We start from the raw sequence: 16,223 nt of genomic DNA on the forward strand, positions 1-16,223 counted from the left end.
GACAAGCAAGACAGTACACATTTCTTCAATCCTCAAGTCCGACCATTTTTTTTCTCTCTAACCTTGCTAAAGCTTTACATGGCGTGCTTTCCAGGATCCACTACCTCATCAAAGTTTGTTAAATGTTTTGCTACATGAAAAAATGAAATGTCATTGTCTAATACTGAAAAAGCTGTTAATATAAACAGTACCCAAGACTGTTGTGGTTTCTAAATCTGATTACGTGTACTTTGTCACTGTCTGCTAAATAAAATGAAATAGGCCTGTCTAATACTGCAACAATTGTAACACACATCAAATAAACAAGACTGTTTTGGCACAAGTGGTCATTTTTATAACATGACAGAATATAATTCACGAAGTACCGGTATCAACGGTTTATTTATCCCGTGTTTATTCTCCTGTTAAGCGTTATTACATTTTCGTACAACGTGTTTTCCATGCTACTCCCAGAATAGAACTCAGGCGGCTGCTACCGGGGACAGTACAACTGTGTAGCAGTCTGGCCAAAATTTTTCTATTAAAATTTCATTTTCTTGGATGCCACATAAACAAACTGTGATTGCCATTCACCCGTTCGGCTTTATTCCACTCAGCTCATACAGCCCGTCCCCTTTCTGTCCGCTAGAAAGTTTATTTCTAATTGCGAAGGGGATTCCCCTGGCAGAGACATGACGTATACTAAGCATGCATTCAAAAATCAACTTACGATTCATTCAAAAGTAAATTTAGAATATGTTCAAAAATGTTAAAAAACCAACAGGGATGTGTTTCAAAATCATATGAATAATCGACAGACCAACATGTGCCGGATACTAGGCGCTTTGTGAAACAAGGTTTTTTTCCTCAAGATTAAGAATTTGGCAGCCTCCCTCCCCTTCCCTGAAATTGCCGCCCGGGGTACATACCTGGTTTGCCCCCAGTGAATCTGACAGCTTGCATGCTACAGTAAAGTATTTCCGGGTAGCATCTTGTGCTTGCTGCTGCTGCTGCTTATACAGCTAACAGCCAAACTTCTGTAGCCAGAAGCAGGAGAAGGTACTACACATGCATGACAACTGTGTATGCGCATGAGCCCGCCCGCAGCTGCTCAAACAAATCTAAAGTAAAAAGTTGTGACGTCACACTCATCAGAGGCAATTTGTTGTTATGAAGCATTGCATGGTCTTCCTAAGGCCTTAGACACATTTTGCTGTTGGCAGACGCTTGTATAAGGACTGTGTTTTGTTGTTGTACCGGGTGATCAAAAAGTCAGTATAAATTTGAAAACTCAATAAATCACGGAATAATGTAGATAGAGGTACAAATTGACACACATGCTTGGAATGACATGTGGTTTTATTAATTAAAAAAAAAAAGTCCGACAGATAGCACTTCATCTGATTAGAATAGCCATAATTAGCATAATAAAGTAAGACAAAGCAAAGGTGATGTTCTTTACAGGAAATGCTCAATATGTCCACCATCATTCCTCAACAATAGCTGTAGTCGAGGAATAATGTTGTGAACAGCACTGTAAAGCATGTCCGGAGTTATGGTGAGGCACTGGCGTCAGATGTTGCCTTTCAGCATCCCTAGAGATGTCGGTCGATCACGATGCACTTGCGAATTCAGGTAACCCCAAAGCCAATAATCGCACGGACTGAGGTCTGGGGACCTGGGAGGCCAAGCATGACGAAAGTCGCAGCTGAGCACACGATCGTCACCAAACGACGCGCGCAAGAGATCTTTCACGCGTCTAGCAATATGGGGCGGTTCTACTAAAACCCCATGTCGTTCCAAACATGTGTTTCAATTTTTACCCCTCTATCTACATTATTCCGTGGTTTATTAAGTTTTCAAATTTATACTGACTTTTTGATCACCCGGTATATGGCGCATTTCCTTTGCCTTAAGTTTTATTTTCCTTTTTTTCTCTCTTTCATGTTTCATTCCTGCAGTATTATTCTGCAGTAGTGGAATACATAATAGCCTTTGTTAGAGTATTGTTTCTTACCGGTCAAAATTACAAAAATTTTGCTGAAAACAGAAACAAAAAAGAAATTCCCGGAATTCTAAAATTTCCCGGTTTTCTACCAGATGAAAAAATTCCCGGGTTTTTCCCAAATCTCCTCGTTGTCCCACAATATTCCAAGTGGAACTTGGGTAGCTGAGGCCACCATAACTTTTATAGACTGTACCGGAACATGTGTTCGAGTTGCATATCAGTCTTTCCATACTACACGAATGTCATTTTAAGCATTTTTTACAAACTGCATATTGGCTTCTGTCTCGGGGTCTTTGGCTGACATTTGACTGATGATTTTACTGACATTTCACCAGCACAAGTGTCTGGCATTGTCAAAGCTTCACCCTCCATTGCTGGTGGTGAACATGCCAGTAAAATCATCAGATGAATGTCAGCCGAAGAACCCAAGACATAAGCCAACATGTAGTTTGTAGACAAGTGGCCACAAATGCCTTAACAATTCTGAAGCATTTTTTCTTTCAATGAGATATAGTGGTGTTATCCAGGAATGTTACATTTTGACTTGACAGAGAATCACACTTTGCTTAAAGGATATTATCTGGGCAAAGAGCAATCCACATATTCAAGACGCTGATTTGTATCTTTTCTGGTACTGATACTTCATTATATTACTTTTTTAAGATTCTAAACAATATAATTTGTGTACAAAAAAAATGACTTCCATCACTAGTGACCTGTACAAAATGCTAACTGTAAGTATCATCATCACCGCAAAAAATCTGTCTCCTTCAGTGTCTCCTACGTCTGTCAAAGTTGTTTGACGAACACACAAGGACAGAGCCGCCTAGAATTAAGGCAGCTGTAGCTGGGACCTCCACGCAGGTGGGCTGTGATCGGTGATGTCCCAGGCGAATCTCACTGTACTGTACTGCTGAACACAGTTGGGACTTATTGTTATGTCGCGAATATTGGCAGCATTGAGGAATAAAAATTTTATCCATAATGCATGTGGAATTCTGCGACTGTGATGAATACAGGATTCCAGAAATTTCTGCAATCAGTTGCCTTTTGTTTTATTCTTCAATTTTTATTTTCTACTACCAATTTTGAATCATCTAGAGATCCAACATCAAATGATACAAATTTACTGCATGTCTGCAGCACTGTTTAGCTTTGGCAAGATCTAAAAATGAAACACGCAAGCACTGAATGTGGCAAGAATTATTTACCTTACAAGTTCAATTTAGATGCATTACTTACAGTTACATATTTAGTAAGTGTAAGTAATGCATCTTAATCAATCTCATAATGTAAATAATTCTCACCATATTCACTGCTTACATGTTTCGTTTTTGCACCTTGCCACCACTACATGACTCCGAAAATGCTGCAGACATGCAATATATATATATATATACTGCCTGATTATCAGTAGGCAATTCAGAACTGGTAATGGAAAATAAAAAATTGAAGAATAAAACGAGATGACTGACTGTAGTAATTTCCAGAACCCTGCATTAAGAAATGGCTTGATGAACACCGATGTGTGCCAACAACTTCCAAATGGAATTGGAGCTGTCAAAATGTAAAACTGTATTTACCATATTTGTCAACTTCTCCACGTTTCTTAAAAATGTCCATATTGATGGTATATACACAAAGAGTTTAATTTTTACTGATATGAATATTTGCAAAACTGCTAAATTCGAAGACGTGCAACATTAAATTTGAATTTCTCCCACGATTAACATCAAATACCAAAACACTAATCCAGCAGCTTCTGTGGCAAAACTCAGGCTTTGCACATGAATCTGAGCCACAGAAAATCACACCATGAAAATAAGAAAAAAGGGCTGGCTTGCATTTGGGTAAATATGGTAAGTAATGTGGGTGTTTAACAGAATGTTAACTGTACATAGTACGTTTTTCACAATGCGATGACAGTTTGTCTACAGAATAAGGGCTGCTTCAAGGAAAGCTGTGCACTTGCTCCAGTGCCCAGCTGAAGGCACATCACTGAGGTGAATAATAACATTAACTGCCCTGTGCTAAGTAATCATTTTTCTACAACTGAAATATAAATCTCACTTTTGTATACACCAAGTTACATTACAATGTTCCCCCTTAAATTACAAACTGCATTGGCAAAAAGGCTAGCCCTCAATTCCCAGAGTTGTATTAGCTGGTATTTTCTGGGGCAACGAGAAACATGCACGTAGAAGTTTTGGCCACACTGTGTGTATTTCCAAGGATTTCTCAGATTCCTAAGCTACACAAACAGAAAATAAGTTACCTTCAATGACATACTATCGACTTAATGAATGGACACATTAATTCCATAAAAATACTCACATTGGTCTACCGCCAGCTACACGCATGACTGTATCGAGCACATAAGCTGGTGCGAAGTGCACAAAAATTGCCGAAATTCGGAAGAGAAGCAAACTGGGCAGAAACTTCAGGTGAGGGTACCACACAGCTGAGTTGAGAGGATACTTGTGGAGGTAGGTGTTCACGTGATTCTCTATCTTTGCCCAGCGGAAAGGATTGTGTGTGCTCGACGTGCAGTGGTACACCAGTACCTTATTGGGCCTGTCAAAACAAAACAAAAAGTCATACAAAACAACACAATAATGGAAAATCTTCCTAGAACGTAAATAATTTAGGAGCAATGGTAACAACTCACTGAACCATTTGAGTCATCCCAAAGCTAGCAAGTTTTTGGTATCACTTAGATGCCTGTCGATGAGTTATGGCCTCTAATATTGGGTGAACTGTTACCTTTGCTCCTAAATTTGATAAAAAAGAACTATTTACTATGTAAAGAAGGTTAATGTAGACCAAATCAAGAGGAAAAAAAATTTAAAAAAAATATGGACACGTAATGTGTGTCATTATACGTAGTACTGTAAGACGAATGATGCAACACACAAAATATTACCTGTAAAACAAAAATGAAAGCAGGAACGGAAGGACATACAGACATTAGCCACAGCTCATATTCACACAGTAACACTATTTAATGAACACAGAACGAAATTCAGACTTAATTCACATTCACACACAACCCCATTTACAAATCTCTGGGGACAACAATACTGTTTCCTCAAACTATGTTTTCCTTAAAAAGAGTTTCGGCTCAATTATGACGCTGAAGACGCCCAGAAACAGAAGCCAAGCATTTTTAAACCACATAAGTTAGCAAATTTATCACACACTATATACGTAAATAAATAAAATAATAAAAAAAGAATGAAGCCATCATCAATCCGAAAATTATTTTGGACACCACCACGCTTCACTTTGTATTGTTTTGTTTTAGGGCACAAAAACAACTTGGGTCACATGCGTCCATGTCAAAACTGTAAAACACGAAGACAAAGAGGAGTTAAAAATGACTACATGTCACTGCCAATCAACAGAAGAGATGACAGCTAAAAACAGGGACATGGAGAAATATCAATAAATTGCGCCATATAGAGAAACGAAGGTCCTGAACAAAAAGTTAAATGGGGTTAGCCATATTGTTATGACAGAGAAAAAGTAAAACACGGTCAACAGGCCGCGGGTTGTTTGCTAAAATGGCCTATAATTCAGACAGCAAACACACACGAGAACGTAAGCAGTTAAAAAAAAAGAAAGGGGGCATTGTGTAAGGAAATGGTGGACCGCCAATAGTTGAGCACAATGTGCACAAAGTGGTGGGGGAGCACCACTTAACAAATGGCAATGGCTAAAAAGACAGTGCCCACTATGCAACCTAGTTAAAATTATCTCCTCATGACGAAAGAGCTGAGAGCAGGTCGTCCAAACCACTGGGAGAGGCTTAATGACTCAGAGCTTGTTCCTGTGAAGGGAAGGCTAGTGGCGATGCCAAAGTGATCCCACCTGCTAAAAAACAGCAACACAGAGATCATCACAAGGAATGTAAGAACTAGCAGGCTGAGGTTGATGACTGCAGCCTTGGCATCAGCATCAGCAACCTCGTTACTTGTCAGATTGACGTGAGCAGCATCCCACATGAACGTCACAGTGACTCCATCAAGCGTGAGCAAATGACAGCTTTCCTGGACCCACTGCAATAAGGGATGGACAGTGTACAGCACACAGAAACTTTGAAGTGCACCGAGAGCATCTGAGCAGATGATGCAATTGAAAAGCCTATGCCGCTGGATATACTGTGTGGCATGATATTGCACGAAGAGCTCTACTGTAAATACTGAACGGTGTTCCAGAGGCCGATAGTGAAAAATGCTGGTGCCAATGACAAAGGCACACGACGCCACACTCAGTCCGAGAGCCATCAACGTATACAAAGGCACTGTCATGAACTTCCATGCGGAGGTCATGAAACTAAAAGCAATGGAGTAGTGTCCTTACGAAGCGAACAAACGCCAAGGTGAGCACATGCCACCACACGAAGCCAAGGAGGTGAAGGGTTTACAGCCACCAAGAAAGTTGCAGGTGGCATGACGTTAAGATGCTGGAGCCAGAGCAAAAGTGAACTCCAGGAGGTAACAGAGAAGAAGGATGCACCCCATACTGTCAATCAAGGGAGTCACTGAAGTAGGCAGCATAGGATGGGTTGCCATGCATGGCAGACAAACTGCACGCATATCTGCCGAGAAGAAAATCATAGCGGCAGGACAGTGGTAGTTTAGCAGCTTCTGCATACAGACTCACAACTGGGCTAGTGTAAAAGGCACCAGTGGCCAGATGGATGCCACGATTATAGATGGTGCTGAGACAGCGTAAGAGGGACGGATGTGCAGATGGATAAACAGAGCACCCATAATCTACTTTCAAAAGGAGAAAGGCCGGTACAAACAGGAGGGTCGTTCAATCTGCTCCCAAGAACGTACCACTGAGGACACTTAGAACAGTGAGTCACCGAGTACAGCAGGCTGTCACGTAAGACGTGTGAGGACCAAGAAAGTTTCCTACCCTCAAGGAAACAGGGCAGGTGGCTACAGAAGCCCCAAGTGCATAGAGTACAGAGGATACAAGTCCTCCAGCAGGTGTCTTAGGCATTCTCTAAATCTAAACACACAGCCACCATCGGGGATTTCTACAGAAAACCACTGATGACACGGGTGGACAAAGTGACGAGATGGTCAACTGCAGAATGGTGCACTCTAAATCCACACTGTGCAGTGGTTAGTAAATTGGGAGACTCAAGCCACCATACCAGTCGGGCATGAATCATAAGTTCCATCAACTTGCAATCACAGCTGCTAAGAGAAATGGGGCAACAGCTAGAAGGAAGGTGTTCATCCTTACTGGGCTTGGGTATGGGTATGGGCATGACACTGACTTCACGTCGGTGTCTGGCACACGTGGCCCCTGCCTAGATGCTGTTGGATGTATTAAGCAGAAAATTGGATTCAAGACTTTCTTGCAGACAGAACAACGGACCGGGAAGAAATGCGAGAGCTCTAAGCGGGCATGAGGATGCAATTTTGTTTCCTGAAGGCATCGAACAAGTGGGCACTGTAATTCTAAGAGCAGCTGTAAATCCTCTTCGTTGGATCGAAGACCGTGAACTTTCCATTGGAGGAGAATCGTGATGAGGAAAAAATGAAAGGATGTGACCTCAGCGGCTGACGAGTGCCAAACCTGCAAAGACTCCCTGCTACAGGGCCAGAGGCAGGAGGATCCTGATCTACGAGGTCTACATAAGTGTCTGCATTATTCTGTTGGCCTTAAGTGTTTAGGGCAGTAAAACAGATGGCAGTGCGCAGAGGTGATACGGAGGTCGGCCAGGCGAGGGTATCACATGGTTGACACCGTCAAAGAGGATCTTCAAATCAGTGAAGCAGTAAACCATTTGCCTTTGTTTGACTTCTTGGAGCCTTTCCAGTTGGCAGAGGAAGACTCAGATGCTGGGTGGCTGGATGGACTTAGGAAGTCTTCACGGGAGTATCCCTTCTGTCCTTTCCGGCCTGCCGGTTGTGTAGCTGGTGATTTCACCCCATGAGGCAAAAGTTTGATGGCGTGTTGCACAGCGGGAGGATGAGATGGGGATGGTACCGTGATGCTAGGCGATTTCACAACCGCAGTGTTAAATTTGAGGTTTATTGTTTGCATGGCCGCGTCCTTCGTGGAGTGAGACGTAGCAATAACAGTACTGCAGGTGCCAAATTATAGAACACAAGGTATCCGACTAGCCAACTTGCAAGCAACTGGGTAAAGCACTTTTTCCTTCACCTGGATCTCCTGGACTGCCCACTTATTGAGATATGTGGGACAACTGCACGAGCAGGTGGCATGGTCGCCACTGCATTTGATCCAGCGGGGAGAAGGAGGCAGGATGTAGTCTCCAGAAGCAAAGTGTCATTGCGTAAATCAGAGCAGGATTTTTCAGGGCCAGCAATTGCATCAAAACCCTTCTGAATAATAAATGGATTTACTGTAGCAAAAGACTGTCTTCAGTACGTGAAACCATGAGGAACCGTGGTGCAGCTGGGAGGGTCTTTAAATCATTGGCCTCATTCCATGTGCGTTTTACAGCCGTTGATTGTGAACATGAGTGGCTCATTGCGAGAAAATCACCCATGATTGCCAACGACTCCAATGGTGCACTCCTTCCCACTGGGGATCCCCTCCAGAAGGGGGCGCACCCACCTTGGATGATTGTTCATACCTAAGATCACACCCCCCAAACACCTAACAGAGGGACCAATCGGCAATCTGGGAAGGTAGCAGCTCAGGAAATCACCCCTCCCTGGGCCTGGCCTGTACCAGGGCGTATGTCAACCCAGGGCTGGGGATTACACATTACCTAGTCACTTATTATGCATCAGGTGTGTGGGCTGGCCTTCAGAAGCGCACAGGGAGAAAGAAGAACCTCAAATGCCAAAACGGAGGAAAGACAGGAAAAGGTGAACGAAGAAAGAAAAAAGGAATGACAAACAATGGAGAGTATTCTGATATTGACTACCGAAAATGCAGAATACATTTCCACAAACAGCCCAGACATGTTTCCCCAAGGGAGAGGGAAAAAACCGCAAGAGGATAGACATGCAGCATGGAAGGCAAAAGATGCTACAAATGCTGGGGCCGAATGGTAGCCAAGCACAAACCTGCCAAAGAGCGGCGAGCCCCCTGGAGGGACCACAATGCTTTGCTAGGCATTGTCTAACTGGGGGGTGGTATGCCACTGCCTTCCTCTGACCTTTGAAGTGACTTCCTTTGCCAGTAACAGTGGGACCTACACTAACTACGAGCTGAGGTGCAACTCAGTTTTTTTCATGTTAATAAGCATTGCCAAGGCGGAAGCAGTAATAAGTGACATATAAAAATCTTACGACTGACTGGAGACTGGATGTGATACCTTTGGATACATAGTCTGGCACTTTACCACTGAGCCATCAATGTGCTATTAACTAAAATATGGCCTTTTATAATGGACGACATATTGTCATGAGAGACACTCCAACTGCACGAACTTTTTTAAATAATTATTCTAAAAGTCTCATTTGTAAATAGTCACACTTTGTAACTAGTTTTGTTCACATTTAATGATGATCTTTAGATATACAAATGAAACGGAATAAACACCAAATAACCAATTCTATAGATAACAGATTTAAAATATTTAAAATAGTTAAACTGTACCTTATTAATCACATGTTTTAACATGAAAGCAATAGCAGTATATCACACTTCTGGCAATATTCCATGGCATCATTTTACTAAACCCACTATGCATCATACAGAGCCATACATCATGGTTGGTGGGTAGTGGAGGAGAAAGGGGGAAGATAGAGAGGGAAAGCAATAACACTGTGTAGTATTAAAAGTTAATAAAATCAACTTAAAACTAAAAATCAATTTAGATAATGCACCAAACAATGATACATGAAACATTTCATTAAAATTCAAACTCTCTTTAGATTACAACACTGATTAAAATATTGAGAGCACACAGTTTTCGCCAGAGGGCATGTGAGGTATGTTTCCTGCTTGTGTGCACTGGGCTCAGCCTGTGGCCACACTGCCACTGAGTGAGTCTGCCATCAAGTGTGGTGCGCTGTTGCAGTGATCTTCTGCTGAGTGAGGCTGTAGCACAGCTGGAGGGTTTCTCTTGACTGTACTACCAGAGTATGTTATCAACATTCTGGAACTACATTGAATTTTTGAAGTCACACTGAAAATTGAGTATTTTAATTGGTGTTTTCAGATGATGTCCACACATTTCCAAAATGTTCAAAAAACATCCCTTAAGTGCTGTGTGAAAATTTTCAAGATGTTCTCTACCGGTCCTACGAAGTCTTTAGTTTCACTTAGATGGTCTCCATATGATGTCTTTTATTCTGTATACAAGTGCATTCTTTGAAATTTTTCGTGCTCTTCTAGATGGAGTGCTTCTGCTGTTAAATCATAGTCTGTGCCACCTAAATTACATGGGAGGCTGTCCTGATCTCTCTCATCTATTGTGGTGAAGGCAATGGTGTCTTCCAAGGTACCAAGAAATGTTCTTCCACAACAGCACAGTCACTAACCAAATTTTAATGAAACTGCTTTTCCTTTCATTTAAAAAGTAATGTCATCTTGAGACTTTTTTAATAACACACTTTTGGAGTATGACAGATTTATTCTGACCTTGTCACACATTGGTCATATGCTTTTGGAACACATTGGTGAGTCTAGAATCTCATAAAATTGATTTAACAGGGAAAATTTGCATATTAAACTTTTCTAACTCAAGTAATAATCATGCAATCAATTTTTGTCATTAGGCTTTTAATTGTCCCTGCTGTCTGAATCTGCGACTGAATTTGGACTTTTTTTATAGGGAGGACGGCCGCGCGGGGTAGCCACGTGGTGTCAGAGGCGTCTTGTCATGGTCCATGCGGCTCCCTCCGTTAGAGGTTCGAGTCCTCTCTTGGCCGTGTGTGTGTGTGTGTGTGTGTGTGTGTGTGTGTAATGCAGTCACTTGTACTGCCTTCTACACATCATCGTATCACTCACTATAAGTGACTTTAGAAGTTACCCCAAAGTGAAACTCCTCCACCTACTTCAATAAGGACATTGGCAGAATGGAGGAAACTATCTTCAGACACCACTTTTATTCGTACTTTGTGTTTGAAACTAAAGCAACAGCAGCTAGGGTTGACCCAAGGCCTCAAAAGGTACTAGCTACTGTATTGTGGTGGTGTCTCAAGCTGCCTAAATGCAACATCCATACTGTTTCCATTCTAGTACTATAAATTCAAAAGTAACTGTTTTACTGTTTAACTAAACCACAGAAATGATTTCCCTGAAATTTGGTGTGGAAATAGCTTGAAACCTGAGAAAGGTCGTATGCTACTTTTTAAAAAATTGATCCCAAAGACGATGATTTAGGGTATGACTTCTTTTTTACATCGGTGAACATAAACCATGTTGAAAAATCACCACGTTTGTTGCATAATGTACACTGAGGTGTCAGAAGTAATGGGATACTTCCTAATATCGTGTCAGACCTTCTCCTGCTGGATGTACTGCAGCAATGTGATGTGGCATGGACTCAAGTCGTTGGAAGTCCCCTCATAAATATTGAGCCATGCTGCCTCTATGGTCATTCATAATTATGAAATGTTGCTCGTTCAGGGTTTTGTGCATGAACTGATCTCTCGATTATGTCCCATAAATGTTCGATGGGATTCATGCCGGGCAATCTGTGGGGTCACATCATTCACTCAAATTGTCCAGAATGTTCTTCAAACCAATCACAAAAGACTGACCCCCAGTGGTATGGTGCATTGTCATCCATGAAAATTCCACCATTTTCTGGGAACATGAAGTCAATGAATGGCTGCAAATGTTCTCGAAGTAACTGCACATAACCATTTCCAGTAACTGGCCAGTTCAGTTGAACTAGAGGATCCCGTCCATTCCATGTAAACACAGCCAATACCATCATGGACCCACCACCAGCTTGCGCAATGCCTTGCTGACAACTGGGTCCATGGCTTTGTGGAGTGTGCACCACACTCAAAACCTACCATCAGTTCTTACCAACTGAAATCTGGAGTCATCTGACCAGGCTACAGTTTTCCAGTCTATGGTCCAACTGATACTGTCACGAGCCAAGGAGAGGCACTGTATACAATGTACGCAATGTCGTACTGTTATCAAACGTACTCACACCTGTCTGCCTGCTGTCACAGCCCATTAACGCGAAATTTTGACGCACTGTCGTAATGGATATGTCTGTCATACGTTCCATACTGATTTCTGCTGTTATTTCATACAGTGTTGCTTGTCTGTTAGTGCTGGCAACTCGACGCGAGCACCACAGCTCTTAGTTGTTAAGTGACAGCCGTCGGCCAACGCATTGTTCGCGCTGGGAGGTAATTTCTGAAATTTTGTATTCTCAGTACATTCTTGACACTGTGGATCTTAGAATATCATATTCTCTAATCGTTTCCGAAATGGAATGTCTTTTGCATCTAGCTAAAACTACCACTCCATCTTAAAAGTTTGCTAATTCCCATCATGCTGCCATAATCACATTGGAAAACTTCTGACTTGACTCACCTGAGTACGAACGACAGCTCCTCCAATGCATTGTCCTTTTATACCTTTTGTATACGATACTACCGCCATTTGTGTATATGCACCGTGCTATCCCATGACTTGTCACCTCAGTGTATAGCTACTTCAATAGCACAATGTGTGACTATACATCCCAGCACGTCACGTACTGAGGCAGTTGGAAGGGGGTTAGACAGTGGGCATACGTCAAGAGCAATGCTTACCCGACCAAGCAGATATGCAAGGGCAGCTGATGTTATTGTATGTACAATAACTTACTGACTCATCATAACAAAATTACTGATATGAATGTGCAGCCTTGGGTAATAGCTAGTACACTACACTGTCCAACGTCAAAAGAAATTAAAATTTATCTGTAAATGAGGACATTCAAACCTTTCCACTTCAACAGTACACAGGTAGTCAAAGAGCACAGTAAACTACACTACAGGGTGTGATTATTAGATTATGAGGCAAAATTAATGGAAATGGAAAGTATGAGATTCTGCACACAAAACTTCTGGTAAAATGGAGGAACAGTTATCAAAAAGAGATTTTTTTTTTTTTTTTTTTTTTTTTTTTTTTTTTTTTTTTTTTTTTTTGTGGTTTTAGGGCGCACAACTTCAATGGTCATTAGCGCCCTGACTACTCTAAGAATGCACCGCGAGGCACAAGTTGACCACAACAACTAAAAGGGAAAACACGATAAAAGACAGACTGACAGGCATAGGATTAAAAAACAGCATCATCAAATGTCCTGAGCGAGGTTTGTCAAATTGATAAAACGAAGAACACGAGCAGCTGCTCGTGGGTCATCCGCTAAAATGGCATCGAAAGTATTGGGCAGGTTAAGATCGTGGCGCAGTGTGTTAAAATCTGGACAGGACATTAAAATGTGTAACACTCAGCAAGTGCCCACATGGGCAGAACGGCGCCGGCGCAGCCGTCAGCAGATGGCGATGGCTGAATCGGCAGTGTCCAATTCTTAACCGGGCTAAAACGACCTCCTCCCGCCGAGAAGGGCGTGAGGAGGACGTCCAAGCCACGGGAAGAGGTTTTAGGCCCGAAGCTTGTTGTCGGTAAGTGCAGCCCAATCGGCATGCCACAGTGATAAGATGCGCCGACAAATGACCCTGCTAAAATCGGACGAAGGGACACAACAAGAAGCTGTCCGAGGCTGGAGGACCGCAGCCTTGGCCGCGGCATCTGCAGCTTCGTTCCCAGGGATACCGACATGGCCAGGAACCCACATAAAGCTAACTGGAGAACCGACGTCCACCAGCTGCTGAAGAGAGCGTTGGATCCGGTGTACGAAAGGGTGAACCGGGTACGGATCACTGAGGCTCTGGATGGCGCTCAGGGAATCTGAGCAGATGACATAAGCAGAATGTCGGTGGCGGCAGATGTAAAGAACAGCCTGGTAGAGGGCAAAGAGCTCAGCTGTGAAGACCGAACAATGGCCATGGAGCCGGTATTTGAAACTTTGTGCCTCGACAATAAAGGAACACCCGACCCCGTCATTGGTCTTAGAGCCATCTGTATAAATGAAAGTCATGTTGATGAACTTCGAACGAAGTTCCAAAAAACGGGAGTGGTAGACCGAACCGGGGGTGACCTCTTTGGGGAGCGAGCTGAGGTCAAGGTGAACGCGGACCTGAGCCTGGAGCCAAGGTGGCGTGCGGCTCTCGCCCACTCGAAAGGTTGCAGGGAGTGAAAAATTAAGGTGTTGAAGGAGGCGACGGAAGCGAACTCCAGGGGGTAGCAGGGCAGAGACATACAACCCGTATTGACGGTCAAGAGAGTCGTCAAAAAAGGAACGATAAGACGGATGGTCGGGCATTGACAGTAGCCGACAGGCATACCGACAAAGCAGTATATCGCGCCGGTAGGTGAGTGGCAATTCGCCAGCGTCAGCATGAAGACTCTCTACGGGACTGGTATAAAATGCTCCGATCGCAAGTCGTAAACCCCGATGTTGTACGGAGTTGAGGCGGCGTAAGATGGATGGCCGTGCAGAGGAGTATACGAAGCTCCCATAATCCAGCTTGGAGCGGACGATCGACCGATATAGACGAAGTAGGACGGTTCGATCCGCTCCCCACGACATACCACTGAGAACACGGAGGACATTTAAAGAACGGGTACAACGGGCGGCCAAATATGACATGTGGAGACCAGCTAAGTTTCCTGTCAAATGTAAGGCCTAAAAATTTGGTTGTCTCCACGATTGGGAGAGCAACGGGACCGAGTCGTAAGGACGGTGGGAGAAACTCTTTGTAGCGCCAGAAGTTAATGCAGACCGTCTTCTCGGCAGAAAAACGGAAGCCATTGGCGACACTCCAGGAGTAAAGACGGTCAAGAGAACGCTGAAGACAGCGCTCCAGGACACGTGTACACTGCGCGCTGCAATAGATGGTAAAATCGTCCACGAAAAGGGAGCCTGATACATCAGCTGGGAGGCAATCCATTATTGGATTGATCGCGATGGCGAAGAGAGCGACGCTCAAAACTGAGCCCTGTGGCACCCCGTTCTCCTGGCGGAAGGTGTCGGACAGGACAGAACCCACACGTACCCTGAACTGTCGATCCATTAAAAAGGAACGAATAAAAAGAGGGAGGCGACCGCGAAGGCCCCATGTATGCATGGTGCGGAGAATGCCCGCCTTCCAACAGGTGTCGTAAGCCTTCTCCAAATCAAAGAACACAGCCGCGGTCGGGCGCTTCCGCAAGAAGTTATTCATAATGAAGGTCGACAAGGTAACCAGATGGTCAACAGCAGAGCGGCGCCTACGAAATCCACATTGTACATTGGTAAGTAGGCGTCGAGACTCGAGCAGCCAAACCAATCGAGAGTTAACCATTCGCTCCATCACTTTACAGACACAGCTGGTAAGCGAGATAGGTCGATAACTGGAACGCAAGTGCTTGTCCTTCCCCAGCTTAGGAATCGGGACAACAATAGACTCGCGCCAGCATGCGGGAACATGTCCCTCAATCCAGATGCGATTGTATGTACGAAGAAGAAAACCTTTACCCGCAGGAGAAAGGTTCTTCAGCATCTGAATATGAATTGAATCTGGCCCTGGAGCGGAGGACCGTGATCGGCCAAGTGCGTTTTCGAGTTCCCGCATGGTGAATGGGGCATTATAACTTTCACAATTCGAGGAGCGGAAGTTAGGTGGCCTAGCCTCCTCTGCCTGTTTGCGGGGGAGGAAGGCAGGGTGGTAATGAGCGGAGCTCGAAACCTCTGCGAAAAAATGGCCGAAGGCATTGGAGATAGCCTCAGGGGCCACAAGGACGTCATTCGCGACCTTCAAGCCAGAAACTGGTGAGTGGACCTTAGTGCCAGATAGCCGGCGCAGGCTACCCCAGACAACAGAAGAAGGAGTAAAACTGGTGAAGGTGCTTGTGAAAGCAGCCCAGCTGGCTTTCTTGCGTTCTTTGATAATACGACGACACTGAGCACGTAATCGTTTATAATTGATACAATTCGCCACTGTAGGGTGGCGTTTAAAGGTGCGTAAAGCACGTCGACGAGCACGTAAAGCGTCTCTACATGCTGCGGTCCACCAGGGGACCGGTACGCGACGTGGAGAAGGAGGGGGGTGAGGGATGGAATATTCAGCAGCAGCGAGAATGACTTCCGTGAGGTGTGCGACCTGACGATCGCAGCTTGTAAAGGTTTGATCCTGAAAGGTCGCCCTGGAAGAGAAGAGCCCCCAGTCTGCCTTGG

At 43.9% G+C, this 16,223-nt stretch overlaps 1 protein-coding gene across 3 annotated transcripts in view; it reads right to left on the minus strand.

Moving 5' to 3' along the window:
• LOC124545255 (putative fatty acyl-CoA reductase CG8306) overlaps positions 1-16,223 on the minus strand; it is a 168,714-nt gene that overhangs the window by 25,944 nt on the left and 126,547 nt on the right. For all 3 annotated transcript variants that reach the window (XM_047124133.1, XM_047124131.1, XM_047124132.1), the window contains exon 7: positions 4,322-4,561. In XM_047124133.1, coding sequence (XP_046980089.1) covers positions 4,322-4,561 — 240 coding nt within the window. The remainder of the gene's footprint in view (positions 1-4,321; positions 4,562-16,223) is intronic.

This window comes from Schistocerca americana, chromosome 8, assembly GCF_021461395.2.
Source record: "Schistocerca americana isolate TAMUIC-IGC-003095 chromosome 8, iqSchAmer2.1, whole genome shotgun sequence".
Lineage (NCBI taxonomy): Eukaryota > Metazoa > Arthropoda > Insecta > Orthoptera > Acrididae > Schistocerca > Schistocerca americana.